At 44.2% G+C, this 19,401-nt stretch overlaps 1 protein-coding gene across 1 annotated transcript in view; it reads left to right on the top strand.

Annotated features, from left to right (window-relative positions):
- Positions 1-6,470, top strand: part of ASB18 (ankyrin repeat and SOCS box containing 18) — a 35,038-nt gene extending 28,568 nt beyond the window's left edge. Inside the window, exons 4-5 of the mRNA XM_007058119.3 lie at positions 1,130-1,243; positions 6,270-6,470. Coding sequence (XP_007058181.2) covers positions 1,130-1,243; positions 6,270-6,455 — 300 coding nt within the window. The 3' untranslated portion in view covers positions 6,456-6,470. The remainder of the gene's footprint in view (positions 1-1,129; positions 1,244-6,269) is intronic.
- The last annotated feature ends 12,931 nt before the right edge of the window (positions 6,471-19,401 follow it).

Below are 19,401 nucleotides of genomic sequence, written 5' to 3' on the forward strand. Positions count from 1 at the left end.
GGCTTTAAATCACATTTTAATGAGCAATGTTGGTCACATGCAGACAGAGGGTAAAGTTTTCAAAAGTGCAGGGGCTTATTGCCCTCCATGTTTATGTTAATTAAATACACGCTGGAAACTTATTTCAGTGATCAGAGAGGTTCCTATCCTGCTCAGAATGTTTCAGTGGCCTTAGACACCTAAGTCATCTAGACACTTCTTAAAATTTTACCCAGAGTGCTTTGCTTTGTAAAGGGATGACTTTTTGATGGCCTCTGAAAGTGCTCAAATTCAATCTGATTTGAGAGGGGGGAACCTTTCACTGGGATCGTGCTGCCTGGAGTAATGAACGTTAAAATGTGAATGAAATGCTTTGTGGTGATGGGTGTATGAAGTCTATAGGAGGGTAAGGGGGAAAGGGTTAGGATAGGCTGAAACTAGCTCTGTTGTGGAGGCTAAGAAACAGCGTGCCCAATCTATCTAATCTGTCACAGAGCCATGGCATAGCAACTTGGTATTTTTGTCATCAAAGTAGTCTTGATATAGCTTTGCATTTCATTGATTTTTACCTCAAAGCATAAAGAAAATATTATCCTGGCTTATGTACAAGCAAAGAGTGTAAACAAAAAGCAAATGGTTTCAGAGTGGTAGCCATGTTAGTCTGTACCAGCAAAAACAACGAGGAGTCCTTGTGGCACCTTAGAGACTCACAAATTTATTTGGGCATAAGTTTTCGTGGGTTCTGATGAGTGTGTTCTAGCCCACAAAAGCTTATGCCCAAATAAATTTGAGTCTCTAAGGTACCACAAGGACTTCTCGTTGAAAAAGCAAATGGTGCATCCAGTGAAAATAACCTCACAATAAAAACAAGCCTTCCAATGATTTTTGCATATGAAGGAGATTTAGGGACTTGCTACAGAGCAGAACTTCTTCTTTTAATGTTGTGTGCACCATTCTCAAGTGCCTTGGCTAAGTGGTTTACACAGATAATTAGTCTGTCATTGGTGGAACCTCTGACCCTTTCATCTAGTGACATGATGAAAAGTGAAACCTCCAGCCGTCCCATTTGGGATTTTTAAGAGTTTCAGCACTGCGTGTACAGCACCCCCAGTGAAACCTCACAACATCACCTCTGCATTTGTTCTTCTAGGTGCTGAGGTCTTGTGCATCTGTGCCAGAGATCATTGAAATCCTCTTCAATTCCTACTCTCAAGTCCCCGTCTCCGAGCAGTGGCGGGAGGCTATTCCAGAGGAGATATTTCAGGTAGGAAAGCTGTGGGCTGGTTTCTTAGATAGGCATATAGCCAATGGCACAGTTTTGCCTCCTAAGACATGGGTTCATATCCCACAGTGCCTGAGGCCGTGCCATCATGAGACCTTGAGCACTGCAGGTTCCTTCCCACACCACTCCCACCATCAGATTGGTTGCCTCTTACACCTACCCTGCACAGATGTAAATAACCAAATAAGGTGCAAGGCAATGAAAAATCAAGCCCCTTCTTTGCACCCAGTAGCTTAGGATCCTGCTCTAAAAATGAAAATAGCCAAATGGCATCAAGAACAAGTACAGTTTCCAGCGGACGGCACAAATAGAAAGGAGCAACTCCAAAATGAATATTAAACTTTGTTAAAACAGACCTTAAAAAAAGAATGTTTACTCTGGGAACATTTTATATAGAACAGACCTAAATTTCATCTCTTCAGTTTTACACTGGATTAACGCCATCAGTTCAAAAAGCGTTACTCCTGATTTACACCAGCATGAGAGCACAGTAAAGCCCAACGTGGTAACCAATACGTGCATTTGTGACATCACTTCCCTGCAAATCCTGCACTGATGACACAGAAATGAGTGGCAATGGTCAGTGAAAATCCAGCCATAGAAAGTTACAATCAAAAGGGCCAACAACCAACCGCTTGTTTTGAATGTTCTTTCCAGTTTTCTCCATTTTGAGAATCTGTCCAAATCCTGTCTTTTTTAGCTAAATGTCAGTTTTAAGAGAGAGGGTCAGAATAGCTTTAGTTTTCATTTGTTTGTTTTTTTAAATGTTGGAAAGTAACAAAAATAATGGAGTGGCAGTGAATAGCTGAGAGTAAAGGGAAATACACTGAGTCCTCTAGGTCAGTTCTACCTCCGATCCAAGCTGGAGGCAGCATGGTACAATGGGTGTGGCACTTACCGAGGACTCAGGAGACTGGCTGTGCCACTTACCTGCTGCGGGACCTTGCACGAGCCACTCTGTCCCTTCCCACCCCTTGTCTAGTTAGATCGTAAATGCTGTGGAGTGAGGACTGTCTCTTTACCATATGTTTGTACAGTACCGAGCCCAATGAGGTCCCAATTTTGGTCTGCATCTCTAAGCATTACTGTACTAGAAATAATTGCACACACAAAACCCCTACATTAAAGGAACATTGCAAAGGCAAGCATTCAATAGTTAGCCAATGCCTGGCAACTTTAACTCAACCCCTCTTGGACATATGCATTAAGATAGTCTTCATTACATACTATTTTTTCTACAGGACCCTTGCCAGGCATACCTATAATAAGATTAATAGTGATCAAAAGTTGTTACCCTCTGATGCCTGTTTGTGAAATAAATAGATGGTCTCAGGCCAGCTACTAGTATGCAGGTTTCCACATCATGAAACCATTTGGCTTTATGTAGCAGGGAAGCCAAGGACTGAAATCTGAACGACAATCTCATTCCTAGGAGAGATTCCTCCAGGTCCCAGCTGAGGTTACGTTGGTGTGAAGAGTCGGGGAAGCACTTGCACTTCTAGTGCTGTCTCTCTGTCATGGACATACAGAGGGGTCTGGTCAAGCCTGTCCCTTTCATACGTGCTGGATTCACTCAACAAAATTTAGACGTTCAGGAAGAATTCAGTGTGAGCCATTTTGCTGCTGTTTCTAGAAATGAGGTTGTCCCTTCCTGGTGAGATTTGTGAGAGAACACTGAAAAGATGAAATACTGAAGAGTGAAGATGGCAGAGACCCTGTTAGAACATGAGATGATTATTGCACCTTTGCAGCATTGGTATACAGAAACTCATGGCACCATGATCCCTAGATAAGAACATAAGAGTGGCCATACTGGGTCAGACCAAAGGTCCATCTAGTCCAGTATCCTGTCTTCCAACAGTGGCCAATGCCAGGTGCCCCAGAGGGAATGAACAGAACAGGTCATCATCAAGTGAAATCCCAGTCTCCCATTCCCAGCTTCTAGCAGAGGCTAGGGACACTTCAGAGCATGGTTTTGCATCCCTGCCCATCCTGGCTAATAGCCATTGATGGACCTATCCTCCATAAACTTATCTAGTTCTTTTTTGAACCCTGTTATAGGTCTAGATAGTTTGCACTAGCAATCTCTGGCATATGGTCTTGGGATGACAAGTTTATGGAGGAGATGATATGATGGGATAACAAGATTTTGGCAATTAATTGTTCTTTAAATGTTCATGGTAAATAGGCCCAATGGCTGTGATGGGATGTTAGATGGGGTGGGATCTGAGTTACTACAGAGAATTCTTTCCTGGGTATCTGGCTGGTGAATCTTGCCCATATGCTCAGGGTTCAGCTGATCGCCATATATGGAGTCAGGAATGAATTTTCCTCCAGGGCAGATTGGAAGAGGCCGTGGGGGGTTTTCGCCTTCCCCTGCAGCGTGGGGCCTGGGTCACTTGCTGGAGGATTCTCTGCACCTTGAAGTCTTTAAACTAAGATTTGAGGACTTCAATACCTCAGACATAGGTGAGAGGTTTATCACAGGAGTGGGTGGGTGAGATTCTGTGGCCTGCATTGTTCAGGAGGTCAGACTAGATGATCATGATGGTCCCTTCTGACCTTGATATCTATGATAGCTATATCTGAGTGGCTATTATAGCATCTGAGCACCACACAATCTTTAATGCAGCTAGCCTCACAACAGAGGGGGAACTGAGACATAGAAACTGTAAGGGAGTCACCCAGGGTCTCACAAGGAGTCCATGGCAGAGCTGGGAACACAACCCCGGTCTCCAGGCTGCAGCCTTAATCACAAGGCCACCCTCCCTCCTGCTCTATCTCCTCAGGGAATGTCTACATTACAGTCTAAGATGATATTGCAGTTCAGCTAGGGATACCCACACCAGATTCGATCTAGCTAGCAGGGATAAAAAGAGCAGTGTAGACACAGGCGTTGACTTTTCATTGTGCCAGGGGGTGCTCGACCCCCGGCTATGTCCCAGGCCCCACCCCCACTCCACCCCTTCCCTCAATGCCACACCCCCACCCCCACTCCAACCCTGCACCACCTCTTCCTGCCCCATTCCACCCCCGCCCCTGAGTGTGTCCCATCCTCACTCCTTCCTCCTCACCCCCGCCTCCTGCACACCGCGAAAGAGCTGATTGCAGTGGGAGGGAGGCGCGGGGAGGGAGGGGGAGGTACTGATCTGTGGGGTCCACGGTGGTCAGGAGGCACTTGGGTGGGGGTGGAGGAGAGCTGATGGGGGGCTGCCAGTGGGTGCTCAGCACCCACCATTTTTCCCCGTGGCTGCTCCATCACCCATGAAGTCGAGGCGTATGAGTGTAGATGCAACAGTGTGATCTGTACATGCCCAGGGACCCTGAATATGTACTCATGTGCCACCACATCTTCACTGCCACTATTTTTGCCACGCTAGCTAGATTAAAGCTCACCCAGGTATTCCTACCCATGCTCCAATCAAACCTCCGATTTACCCTTAGATGCGCTCTCATCCCCTCTCCCCGCTCAGTCCTGCGACCGTGGGTCAGTCCTCAAATATTGTGAGTTCGCACTTGGCATAGGTCAGGGAAGGAAGGCAAGAGTGGCTCTAAGCCACCGTTACACCCGTCCCAGTCCTGGAAAGCCACTACACAGCTCTAGCTCTAGCTAGCACCAGCCAGTATTGTTCCCTAGGGACTGTTCCTTCAGCCAGAGCCAATGAAGCATACTGCACTCTGACTCCCCCCTCTCTAGTCCCCATCATGTCTCCTATTACCTGGAACCCCCCTCTCTACTCCTAGCCAGCCCCAATATGCCCCCTGCCTAAGGAGGCAAGTATCAGAGGGGTAGCCATGTTAGTCTGTATCCTTAAAAACAACGAGGAGACCGGTGGCACCTTAAAGACTAACAGATTTATTTGGGCATAAGCTTTCATGGGTATTTCATGCATCTGAAGAAGTGGGTTTTTTACCCATGAAAGCTTATGCCCAAATAAATCTGTTAGTCTTTAAGGTGCCACCAGACTCCTCGTTTTTAAGGAGGCAAGAAGGGGCTGGCATAATGCCCCATACCAGGGCAATCATCAGCTGCCTCTTTATGGCAGCATTCAGTCTCTGCACTGCTCCTGTAACCACAGCAGAGATCTATCATTTGTTGGTTGGTGTATTTGTGAACTGCTTTGAATGGATGCAGTACGTCACCCCCTATTTCTGTTGCTTCCTTCCACTAACAGAGTTGCTGCTTAGCTCACCAATTTCAGGCCTGTGGTTTCTGTGTCCTCGGGTCATAAGAGCCAAGCTAGCTGCTGTGGGATAAGGCTGGGGTTTACAAAGCACAATCCTGGCCTTTGTCAATCTTTTGAAAACCCCCAGCCTTGCCCCACAAAGTCAATGGGGTCTGGGCACCAAACTCCTTCGAAGCCCTAGGGCTACAACATTTAAAATCTCCACCCCTTCCTTTTCTGGGGGCACATCAAATTGTTAGACAGGGAGACCAGGCTTCAGCCCAGCTAAAATCTCACCCTTGTGTGTTTACAACTGGTGGATGGCAGCATATAGGCAGCAATGAGCACTACAGTGGCAGTCGTTGATTGTTGCTACATCCTTTGATCCTCGTAGATCTACCCCAGCCACACTTGGAAAGAGAAAGAAAGCTGGCGTATAAGGGCTGTTCTCTGTGCGTTCTGCAGTTGTTTCTACCAAGGATTAAGCAGCCATCTTAGAAGCTCCATGCCTCCTTTACTTCGAGTCAGCATGCTAATGCTTTATGAAGAATTCTGCTGTCAAGTATATTTAAAATCACAAAAAAATAAAACTGTTTTCCACAATGAGGTGTTGTACCTGCAGAAATTTTGTGTGTCCTTTTCTGATGGGAATTATTTTTGTAGTTGTGTTTCATCTCAGAGAATCCTACCAGTACCTAAACTTCTTAACATGCAAACAAGTTTCGATAATGATGTTACCTTACTTAATCTAATCATGCTATTGATTTTCAGTTTGAAAATTCTCTGTTTTGTCTAGCTTATCCAAAAACTGAATTCAAGGTTTACTCTCTCTTGCTTTACAGATGCATCTGCCCTTTTACGAATCCTTTTTCATGCTGTCATGCACACCTCGGGGTCTGCAACATTTGTGCCGTTGTGCCATTCGGAAAAAATTTGGCATCAAATGCCACTACCTTATCCCCTTATTACCTGTGCCCAAACCCCTACAAAACTACCTGCTGCTGGAACCTGAAGGAATACTGGTTTGAAGTGCTGTCCTTTTACTAACGGATCCTCAGTAGTATATCACAGTATATTTTGTGTGTGCCTTTAGAATTACAGATCTGTCATTTCCATTATAAATAATTGTTTTTCAGGGATTTACACTGTAACTTAAAAATTTGCTTTCAGTTGAAAATGTGTATGGAATGTTTTTTAATCACATTATATGTTCAGGTTACACTTATTAATAGTCTATGAAGGGTTAACAAATGAGTAATCGCTGTTATAAGCATATTACAGACATGAGTAGTACGTGTTACAAAAACTTAATTGAAGTCAATGAGATGACGCATATGCATAGTGTTAAATGGGTGTAAGCATCAGCAGGATCTAACCCATGTGCACGCCTAATGATTTCAGTGGTATCACTCCCAGGAGTAAAGAGAGCCAAATTTGGCCCTTAATAGAGTCACTGCTGTAACCTTTGGCAGAATGCTCAAACTGATGAGGATAACCTATAATATAGAAAGGCTTGGCAGAATTCTATTTTTTTAAATCATTTTGATAGATAATATCAGTATTTATTTTTGAGCATCTTTTTAGATTTTATATATGTAAATTTTCATGGTTAACCAACTTATGGACTTTAAGCATTTTTTATCAATTAAAATTTTCAAAGTTGCAGGAAATTATGTGGGGGCGGACAATTAATTAATGACAGTGGCTGTTAACATTCAAAAAGTCAAAGCATTATAAGCCACTCAAGCACAAACTGTCAACATCACATGTCAAAATATACAAAGCCTTAAATCAGGAAATCACCCTTATTTTTACTATTCATTTGCTAGTCCATTTGTAACAAGCCTAATTCTAAACTCTAAATTGCTGGACTTTGACTCTAATAAGTTTTCAAGCAACATTTGTCTGTCTTTGCCTATCTGTAAATTTTGATTATTATCAATGGAAATATTTTTTCATCACTTTGTGTGTGTATGGTGAAATCAGCATTTACTGACATTTGCCAATAAAAATCTAATTCTTTCAAGCCTAAATAGAGACTAGACCCTATTAGCATTTTAATTGTCCTTTAAAGACCAGGCTGTGGCTGAAAGCTGACTACTCTACATACACACAAACTTTTTCTTTGATTCCTATATTAAAATTAAAATGGCTCCATCCTACCACAGGCAGCTTGCAGTATCTCCAAAGATGCTCTTGGCACCACATATGAGTGCAGCTCTGCTCTGAGCATGTGTCACGATGTACTGAGTCACATGTCGGGGGCCCTCCGATCACGCTGGTATGGACTGATGCAGGACAGCTGGGGAGTGTTTGTTTGAAAATTAAGGGAAGACGTTTAGGATCCTTTCTAAATCTATTTAATACAAATTTAAAACAATAGTGTTCTGACCAAAACATGGAGCATTAGACTAATGGCCGTTGCCCTCTCCTTAACCCTCTTACATTCAGGCACTGGAGCAGGGATTTTCAAAGGACAGCCAGGTGTCCAGCTCCCAATGAGTTTCACTGTTTCATGTCTGCCAATGGGAACTGGGCACCAACCTCCCTTAGGCTCCTTTCGAAAGCATCCCAACCTACAGCAAATAGGTAAGTGTAGGTGAAATCCTGGCCTCATTGCCATCAATGGCCAAAAACTCCCACTGATTTTTGTAGGGCTAGGATTTTACCCAGTAAATGGGGATAAACTCAGAGATTCCAAGGCCAGAAGGGATCATTGTGCTCATCTAGTCCAACCTCCTGTATAACACAGGCCAGAGAACTTGCCAGAATTAATTCCAGTTTGCCTATAGCATGTCTTCTAGAAAAATATCCAATCTTGAGTCTTGAGTTAAAGATTTCCAGTGACAGAGAATTCACCACACCCCATGGTAAGTTGGTCAGTGGTTAATTACCCTAACTGTTAAAAACTAATGCCTTAGACCAGTGGTTCCCAAACTTGTTCAGCCACTTGTGCAGGGAAAGCCCCTGGCAGGCCGGGCCGGTTTGTTTACCTGCCGCATCCGCAGGTTCGGCCGATCGCGGCTCCCAGTGCCTGTGGTTCGCTGCTCCAGGCCAATGGGAGCTCCTGGAAGCGGCGTGGGCTGAGGGACATACTGGCCACCACTTCCAGCAGCTCCCATTGGCCTGGGGCCGCGAACCGCGGCCACTGGGAGCCGCGATCGACCGAACCTGCGGACGCAGCAGGTAAAGAAACTGGCCCGGCCCGCCAGGGGCTTTCCCTGCCCAAGTGGCGGAACAAGTTTGGGAACCACTGCCTTATAGAATCATAGAAATGTCAGGCTGGAAGGGACCTCGAGAAGTCATCAAGTCCAGTCCCCTGTGCTGAGGCAGGACCAAGTAAACCTAGATCATCACTGGCAGGTGTTTGTCCAACCTGTTCTTAAAAACTTCCCTGATGGGGAGATACCACAACCTCCCTTGGAAGCCTGTTCCAGAGCTTAACTCCCTTAGAGATAAAAAGCTTTTGCTAATATCAAACCTAAATCTCCCTTGCTGCAAATTAAGCCCATTATTTCTTGTCCTACCTTCACTGGTCATGGAGAACAATTGATCACCGTCCCCTTTATAACAGCCCTTCACATATTTGAATCAGGTCCCCCTTAGTCTTCATTTCTCAAGACTAAACATGCCCAGGTTTTTTAACCTGTCCTCATAGGTCGGGTTTTTCTAAACCTTTTATCATTTTTGTTGCTTCCTCTGGACTCTCTCCCATTTGTCCACATCTTTCCAAAAGTGTGTCACCCAGAATTGGACACAGCTAAGGCCTCACCAGTGCTAAGTAAAGCAGAACAATTACCTCTGGTATCTTACATACAATACTCCTGTTAATACACCCCAGAATTTTAGCCTTTTTTGCAACTGCATCACATTGTTGACTCATATTCATATTCAGTTCATATTGTGATCCACTATAACCCCCAGATGCTTATCAACAATACTACCACCTAGCCAGTTATTCCCCATTTTGTAGCTGTGCATTCGATTTTTTCCTTCTGAAGTGAAGCACTCTGCACTTGTCTTTATTGACTCTCATCTTGGTGAAATCAGACCAATTCACCAATTTGTCAAGGTCATTTTGAAGTCTAATCCTGTCCTCCAAAATGCTCACAACCCCTCCCATCTTGGTATCATCTGCAAATTTTATAAGCATGCTCTCCACGCCATTGTCCAAGTCATTAATTAAAATACTGAATAGTACTGACCTCTGCAGGACCCCACTAGATATGTCCTCCCACTTTGACAGCAAACCATTGATAATTACTCTTTGAGTACAGTCTTTCAACCAGTTCTGTGATCATCTTATAATAATTTCATCTAGATCAAATTTCCCGAGTCTGTTTATGAGCATGTCCTATGGGACTGTGTCAAATACCTTACTAAAAATCAGGATATATCATATCTACTGCTTCCCCCCATCCACTAGGACAATAACCCTGTGAAAGAAGGAAATTAGGCTGGTTTGGTATGATTTGTTCTTGACAATTCCATGCCTGCTATTCCTTGTAACCCTATTATCCTCTAGGTGTTTACAAATTGATTATTTAACAATTTTTCCAGTATCTTTCCAAGTAGCAAAGTTAGGCTGACTAGTCTATACTTCCCTGGGTCCTCTTTGTTCCCCTTTTTGAAGATAGGTACTGTTCCAAGATTGCTAAAGCTAGTGCCCGATGTACCCTAGGATGAATTTCATCAGGCCCTTCCAATTTGAATGCATTCTTTCTTTAACCTGTTCTTTCCCTATTTTGGCTTGCATTCCTTCTCCTTTGTTGTTAATACAGTATTAGTTGTGTTGAGTATCTGGTTACCGTCAACCTTTTTAGTGAAGACGAAAGCAAAGTAGACATTAAACATCTCCGCTTTCTTGGTGTCATCAGTCTTATTAGCTCTCCTTCCCCACTGTGTAGAACGTCTACACTTTCCTTCATCTTTCTCTTGCTCCTAATGTATTTAAAGAACTTATTTTTATTGCCTTCTATGTCCCTTGCTAGACATAACTCATAGTGCGTCGTAGCCTTTCTGATTTGGCCCCAACATGCTTGTTATTTTAAGTCTGAAGTTGTCTAGCTTCAATTCCCAGACATTGGATCTTGTTATACCTTTCAGAGTAGCAGCCGTGTTAGTCTGTATTCGCAAAAAGAAAAGGAGTACTTGTGGCACCTTAGAGACTAACCAATTTATTTGAGCATAAGCTTTCATGAGCTACAGCTTATGCTCAAATAAATTGGTTAGTCTCTAAGGTGCCACAAGTACTCCTTTTGTTTTTGTTATACTTTTGTTTGCTAGACTGAAGAGGCCCCTATTACCAAAATTCTGCTCCACTCTTGAAGGCTTAGATAATAGCTGGGGCTGTTGCCAGTAGCATATATGCACAAGAGAATGGAATGACAACAGGAATTATGCCCAGATTTTGCGAAGTACTTAAACATGCGATTGTCTGTAAGTACCCAAATAGTCCCAGCGATTCATAAGCATCCATAACTTCAACAGGCGTCGCCCATACTGCTGCCCATCACCATTCTGTCTGAGCACCTTTTCATGTAAAATCTATAGCAATCCTAAAGTCTGTGGTGGACTTCATGAAGTCTCTGGCACCCTATTAAAGGTAAAAACTCTGTCTGGTGGAGAGTGTTTGTTTTTGATTTGTAAGATTTCATTAACCTTTTTTAAAGGTTGATTGTTTCAGGGGGTTTTTTTGTTTTGGGCTGGGTTTATCTGGGGGCTAGGGGAGGTTGGGTATAAGGGGTGTCAGAGCTGAGTACCATTGTATCCAAGCCAGCAAAGATAGGTCTGGTTTTCACCCCATCTTATTTTTCATATTCCATCTGCACGGTTGCATATAGAAGAAAAACATTTTCACTGTAGCAGTCACATATCCTTCTGGCGCTTTTTAACATAATTAGCATGGCAACTTCTCAGAGGGGCATACTCAATAAAACAGTACATATTTGAGTGTAGTGTTCAAAACATATTTCAGAATGAAAGCACAGGACAAGGTAGTAAATTGGCAGCCCAGTGTATAAGCCACCAGAACGTATAATGAGAAGGTAAACTGGCCTTCACAGATAAGAAATATGGCCTTAGCAAGGAAAAAGGAGATTTGCATGGCCCATGACTTATTCTAGTTTATTTCAAGCCCCCTGTCTTATTATCAATGTTCTCCTATCCTGATTGACCAGTACATCCAGAACCCAATAGGTTCCCACCTCACTCTCTTTAAATATCTCTTCCTGTGTCGTCATTGCCAATCCAGGTATAGAATAGGAGACCCGTGTCAGCTTCAGATCTACATGCATCCACAGCCACTGCAAAATATCTAAGAGGAGCCGACATCCAGAACAGCATAACCCAGCTTTCTAAATCAAGGGAAATTGCTGATTGCTGTATGGTTTGACGGCATCTTCCCTGCATCCTCCAGGTGGCGCCATACGCACAACAGTCGCACTATGAGCCTGGCTGGTGGTCGTTACCTGCGTTTCATCCGAATTAAGGCGTTTGACGTGGGGAGCGGATTGTTCTCCTTAAGGGAACATAGCAGCCTTGTGTAGCTCGAGTAGAATATAGGCCCGTACTGCCCAGCCCAAGACCAGAGAGATTCAGTAATTAAAATATTGATTATTGGATTGTGCTAGTGCCTTCTCTGTATGAATCACGACCATTGTCTAGGTTATGAGTTTGTACATAAATGCAGGGCTAAGCCGCCTCTCTGTATCTATAGTGACAGCACCATTCTCGAGCGTGTGTCCAACCAGGTCTTTAGCAGAATTACACACCTAACCCTGGGGGTAAGTACCTAGGGTTTGCAGGCGTCATTTTTTGAGATCGGGCATTTCAGTGCCACTGCCATTCTAAAAGGGTTTGCTTAAGCACTCCAATAAACAGAGTAAATTTCTTTTGTAACGTAATTTGTAAGCAATAAACAGGATTGAAAATGCAGCATCGGCTGTTGCCTCTGCTAAATGCAGTGGTTTTTAACTCTCTGCGTAGTCAGGCAGTTTTCTGTACATATTTTGTTCCCCATCTCGGAGCAAAGTTAGCAAGTTTCCTCGGAACATTTTGAAATGCACATTTCAGTATTTTCCTACCAGCCCCTGGTTTTGATGCAGATGTTATGGGAAGGGATCCGTTTTTTCATCAGCTAAAGACAGGAGGTCACATTAACTTATAATACAGAGACACATAAAAATGCGATGATGACTGCTAAACAGAACACAGTAGGCTGCTAGTTAACACAATGAGATTTCTAGGAAGTGATGCATAAATTCTTCAGAAATGACACATTTTTCACGTTTCATTCCAATTAAGTTACTGAGGCAGCTAACCCAGCAATGAGCACACAATACGTTTGGGTAAAATGAGGCTTTTTCGGGCGGGGGGTGCGTGTGTGTGTGTGTGTGTGTGTGGATTTTTTTTTTACTCTGAATGCTCGTGTGTTTTGTGAGATGCCGTTAGTATTAAGCTGCTATTATGGATGAAATGTCAGTGACCTTAACACGTCTCCCTCTCTCTTTGCACGAGTTGCTTACCCCGTGTGTGCCTTGCAACGAGAAACGTGGGCAAACCCTCCGCGCCGAGCTTTTCAGGAGAGACGGCGTGGGGCTGCTCAGAGAAGGGAGCCTTGAAGGGTTTGGCGGTCACACGGTAGATTTCAATCGTGAGACGCTGCCAGGAAACGTTAAACCCCAACCCGTCTAAATAAGATCTATTCAGGGCTTGGGAATCCACCCAGCGACGGTCTCCGTGTGTCTCCTGATCACCCAGCACATTTAGGAGGAACAGCGAGTTGCAAGGCCATCTTGGCCAACTCTTACTTCCAGGGTGACTCGGGGTTTTAACCTGGTAGGGGCGGATTCTGGCCCATTCCCAGCGAGTGGCTCCGGACACGGCAACCAGCGAGCTGCCCTCACAGACACAACAAATCTCGCCTCGTTGGCCCAGGCAGGAGCCCGATGGCACTGAAATGCAAGACCCCTCCCCGCCAGCCCCACTCAAGTGCTAAACTGGATCTGGCAAGACCCCCCCCCCCCCTTAGGACATAGAGTGTCCCGATGTCCTGTCCCAGATTTGCTTTGTGGCGGGGGGGGGGTATAGTTTGCTTTACTTAAACTACGGGCGCTGTTAGCCTTTCAACCACATCCACACGGCTGAACAGGGTCCCGATCCAGCCCCCCGGGAGGCAATGGCGCAACTCCCCATTGGGGTTCAGGAGCGGGTCCTCAATTTCGGGGGGGGGAATATACTTACAGAATTACCTGGGGCTGAGTGGGTAAAACGCTAACCACCCCAACAACCCCCCAAGCTGGCCCTTGTAATGAAATACCGTCTGATTTTAAAAGCAGAGGCTTTCCACAAGCTGCACTGAGGCGGCTGATCCACAAAGCAATACAAATCAGAAATGAGATTTCGGAGTCCTAATGAACCTGATTGCATGAACATTTATAATCCCCCATGGCTTTAAATGAAATCAGATATAATCAGGAGCTCTGGGGAAAGGGAGTGTTTACAGGCTGAGATTGGGAAGTGCGGCAGTATTAGTAAAGATGCTGTTCCTTCTATTGATGTCTAAAATGATGGATAATGTGAGAATGGCAAATATACTATTTGTCTAATGGCTCTGCAATTAAATTCCCCTGTAAATGACCCATGCCTCATTTCATCCTAATCTATGGAATTTTGATTGAATTCGTCAGCTCTAATTGAAAAATACTGCACTTTAATGTCTGCATTGCAGTTTCAGGACCATGGTGGTTTTAATGAGACAGTGCCCCCCTGACCTGGGAATATTTTAGATTTTTATTCGGGATTTTAAACCAGCAGATTCTTCAACTCTAGTCCATGCAGGAGTGAGTGTATACCCGTGTGTTCGTAGGTATATCTAGAGGGAGAGAGAGAGAATTTTGCAAACCATAGGTTTATTAACCTCTGCTTTACTTTTCTTACAGTATTTTTACTTTTACTGCTTTCCAAAAATCCAGTGAAATATATTTCCAAATCTGGGTCACCAAATCATTGGAATTAATTAATGTAAGAACATAAACCAAGATTATTCAAACCATCTCTCATTTTTCTGCCATCCTCTGATTTTTTAAAATCTTTTAAATCTTTTTCATTAAGATCAGCATCTATGGTTTCCTTTTATGGCAGCAAGTATGAATTAAATAACAAAGCAAATGTATACAGTAGCCAGGAGCCATGTAAAGAAGGAAACCTACAACCCTCCCCAAAAGAGACAACACTGAGCACAGAATTCATAGATATGCTTTCTATGCAAATAGGGGAAGCAATCCGGGAGAAATTAGCTAGTTGTTGAAGCATAGTCACTAGATTGAAATGAGTTAAAGAGAAACATGCAAACGAGCTAATTGGATTAAGCATCGAATGTTTTCTCTTTTCCTGAAGAACAAAAAGAGAGAGATTTCAATCAAAGGGGCTGACAAGCAGTTTGATGGGGAGCAGAGGTGCTGGAACTAGCAGTGTTGGGAGAACTGCACCCCCCTGGCCTGAAGTGGTTTCCAGCATATCCAGGATTTACAGTTTAGTTCAATGGCTCTCAGCACCCCCCACTATTAAATACCCAGCTCACTCTTGTAACACTGGTTGAGAGTTTTTGCAGGGATCCTGCTTTGGGGGTCACATTCTGCTGTGAGATCTCCCAGTGTCAAAGAGCCGCAGCCTGATTGCACTTGACAGGGGGATAATTAGCAGGCCTGTCACAGTAACTGTGATTTGGTCACAATCAGCCCTGCAGAAATCAGTGCAGAACAGCCTTCCGCAGCCTTCTGCATAGGATCCAATCCTGCCTCCCTCATGCAGGCAAAACTGCCGGGAGTGAGGCCTGCAGGATTTGCCCTTTGAGCACAAAAGGGAAGTGGCTAAGGAGAAAGAAGAGGGATAAAGCAGGAATTCTGCCACATGCTAGACACCAAAAACACTTCTCCATATCCAACTGAGCATAGCAAATCACAACAGAGCCATCCCAGGAGTAAATATCCATCGGATGAGTAGCCAGTGCTATTACGGTGAAGTGGTGAAAATGCAGGTATAATCCTGCAATCTTCAGTCAGGCAAAATTCCTAATGAAATCCTAAGGACTAAAGGATACTATTTGTGTCTCTTTCCTATCTTAAAGTCCTCAGTGATCACATGTAAACTACATATCATTAAACATTGCCCTGGCACGTTAGGTTATTTTCCCCCTAAAATTGATTTAATTGCATGTAGTTTACATATTAGTGTGAGGAGCTTTAAAATGCATGTACTGTGTAATTACAATTTCAGCACATCTCCCAGATGAAGGCAGGGCTTGTTTTAAATGATTGCCTTGTTAGGGCCTTTGTAAGTTAGTTTTGCTTTATAATTTGTTAATTTATTTTTCGCAGTATTTGGCTATTTTTTTTAACTCTACTGAATGCCAGGAATTAAACCTACCAGATTTAAAAATAAAAAGCTGATGTTACATGATCCGAAAATGTACAGCCCTGCACAATGGTGTAAGATTAGTTTTTTGGTTTAAACCAAAAAACATAAAACAAAGCTTTCCAGGTGGTCCCTTAGGCTTCAGTTCTGCAGTTTAAGTCAGCAGGGCTGCTAAACCTGATCCAAAGCTCATTAAATCTAACACAAGTCTTTCCATTGGCCTCAATGGGCTTTGGATCACACCCATAGTTAGGAACAATGACTTGCCGACTACAGACCACATGCATGTTCAGTACAGCCCTTCCCATGGCATAGTGATGCTCTTCATATACCAACACGATGAGTCTCCACATTTGGAGGAGTTGGCCCTTAAATTGTATAATATTGTGAGCATGTTCCTGCATGAGCTAGGCTTTGTATGGTCCCTCTTAAAACCCACCTGCACACACCTTCCAGGACGCAAGAGCCTTGTCTACATGAGGAAAATTAGAACATGGAATGCAAAGCACTGCAAAGGTGGCAGCTGTAGTGTAGTCAAGACTCCGGCGTTCTAACCTCTGGCTCATCTAATCCTGCAACGAGACTGCCCAGTGGAGCCTGCAGAGGCTCTTCCCACCCCTTTTCTACCCACCCTGCCTGTACAATAGAAGCAGCACTGGGTGGAAAGGAGGCACATTGGAGTTCAGCGCAATAGACTCTACATGCTGGATACGTACAGCACTTCATCCCCTCAGCCATGGAGTAACTGCCCGCAGAGTTATTTCAGTGGAGTTCTGACATCAGGGGCTGTAATGTTTCTGTACAGTTGGATGAGGAAAGATAAAAGGCTCAATTCTCCTATCACATCAATGTGACTCCCTTGGTTGGAATGGGGTTACTCCCCATTTACACCCATGTAAGCGTGAGGCACAAAGTTAAAGATCCAAGTGCAGTACAGTTCCAGCCTTTGCAGTGTGTACCGCCCTGTAGCACAGAGTTTTGTCTGCATTTAAGGGGACATAGAATCATAGAATCATAGAATATCAGGGTTGGAAGGGACCTCAGGAGGTCATCTAGTCCAACCCCCTGCTCAAAGCAGGACCAATCCCCAATTTCTGCCCTAGATCCCTAAATGGCCCCCTCAAGGATTGAACTCATGACCCTGGGTTTAGCAGGCCAATTCACAAACCACTGAGCTATCCTTATAGCAAGCAGGGCAACTGCCTGGAGCCCCACAAAGCTAAGCTTTGGCTTCAGCCCTGGATGGCAGGGCTCAGGGCAGTATGGCTTCGGCTTTTTGCCCTAGGCCCTGATGAGTCTAATGCCAGCCCTGCTTGGCAGACCCCCTGAAATTTGCTCCCAGCCCCGCAGGAGGCCTTGGACCCCTGGTTGAGAACTGCTGCTTTACAGTTCAAAACTATTTAATAGAAATCCTTGTGCCTGGGCTCTGTAAGCTGAACTGTTTGAGTCATCCTTACATACCATTGTTTTTTCCTTGAATCTTTACAAATAAAAAAATCAGTTTCTGTATAAAAGATGTTTTAGATTCCTCTCTCTAAACCAATATCAGAATATTTATTGCATTCATTTTCAGTCCTGCCTTTACAAGAAAAGTTGCATTTGTGTAACTCAATTGATCTTAAATGTCACTAGTTACACAGGTGCAAACACCTAGCACATTCCTTGTTTACAGTTAAAAAAAGCTTAGCTCAATTTAAGTTTACTTCTGGGAGTGCACTACCAGAACTAGATCAATTCTGAATCAATTTAGTTTGTTTTCAAGCCCCCGTGCCCACTTTCTCTTGCTTTTAGTTCTTGTGTATTGCAAGTTACCTTTCTATCCATTTTCCTCCATCACCATTTCCCAACCTTCCCGTCTCCCCCTCTTGAAAAAACAATGGCTAAAATCTTAATGAACCAATGACTAACATGGAGACAAAAATCCTGTGCTACCCAACTTAGTGCATACCCTGTAATGCAAGTGTCAGGGTTCCTTACCCACTCTGAACTCTGGGGTACAGATGTGGGGACCCGCACGCAAGACCCCCTAAGCTTATTTTTACCAGCTTAGATTAAAAACTTTCCCAAGGCACAAATTCCACCTTGTCCTTGAACAGTATGCTGCCACCACCAAGTGATTTAGACAAAGAATTAGGGAAAGGACAACTTGGAGTTCCTGTTCCCCCAAAATATCCCCCCAAGCCCTACACCCCCTTTCCTGGGGAAGGCTTGAGAATAATATCCTCACCAATTGGTACAGGTGAACACAGACCCACCCTTGGATCTTAAGCCTTCCCCAGGAAAGGTGGTGTAGGGCTTGGGGGGATATTTTGGGGGAGTATCTTTTGTCCCCATTGGTTCCTTTGGTCAGGTGCCAACCAGGTTATTTGAGCTTACAGGTAAGGAGGACTTTTAGGCTACCCTTATGGTTATGACAGCAAGGTTGATGACTGGTGCAAGACACCCCACATGGAAGGACAATCTCCCACTGGTGTCCCTGTTTTGTTGTTTAATTCTAAGACGGATGGTGAGATGAAGGCTTGCTTACTACCAGGAATGTACAAGAAAAGGTTCCACAACCCCAGTAAATCCTGATCCTGCTCCCCAGCGAGAACTGGGAAAGGGAGCAGCAATGGAAATCCTACATGAAACGGTAGCCCCCATGATTTTCAAAGCAGGCAAGATCCGCTCCCTGGAAAGGAAGTTACTGTTATTTAATACTGATGTGCCTCCCCCTTGTACAGTGCTCAGGCATTCCCATATTAGCTCATGATTAGTCCAGCTGTCTTGGTTACTTATTGTGAAGTACTCTCTTTCATGTAATTTTTTTCTTCCCTTTTCAGATTCCTCTCAAATTAAACCTCCCCCTCTAAATTGTGTCCTACATAGGATTTTCCTGTTTCCCTTACATTTGCTTTTATGGGGGATGATCTGAGCAAACTTTTCAAGAGTGCCTCAGTGACTTAGGAGCCTGAGTGCCACTGAAATTCAATGGGACTTAGGCTCCTAAATCATCCATGTGTTTTTGAAAATTTTACCCTTTGCCATTTTTACGCACTACTCAAAGGAATTTGCAAAGATACCTGGATATTTTGATCCTCCTGTGACATCCCAATGCTGTGCTTGGGGCATTGCAATCACTTCGTGGGCAAGACTCTTTGATGCTATAGGGCTTTTGTCACTTCACTGCAGCTGCAAGGGCAGGCAAAAAGAGAAGCCAGGTAATGGAGAAGTCGCTTATTCAGATACAACTACCTTCCATAACTGAGGGCTGAATCATCCTCTGGTGGCTTATTCCTATGCTATGGCCTGATCCAAGCCCGGTTATGCTAATGGGAGACTTCTGAAGTGCATGGGACTACTATTAGTGAGCCCTGAGAGAATACTGGAGTAAGGACTTGCAGAGTTTCCACCAGGTCATTCGCCCAGGGGAGTAGCATTTACCCCATCTCCTGTTCCACACAATGGAGAGGCAGTGGATGGGATACCCAGGAACCAGGCAATCCACCAGGCACCAGAACTATCCACATGAAGGAGCAGAGCCTCCACATCTCTCACTCCAATCTAGCAGAGGAGCCG

This window comes from Chelonia mydas, chromosome 11 (assembly GCF_015237465.2).
Source record: "Chelonia mydas isolate rCheMyd1 chromosome 11, rCheMyd1.pri.v2, whole genome shotgun sequence".
In the NCBI taxonomy this organism is placed as follows: Eukaryota; Metazoa; Chordata; order Testudines; family Cheloniidae; genus Chelonia; species Chelonia mydas.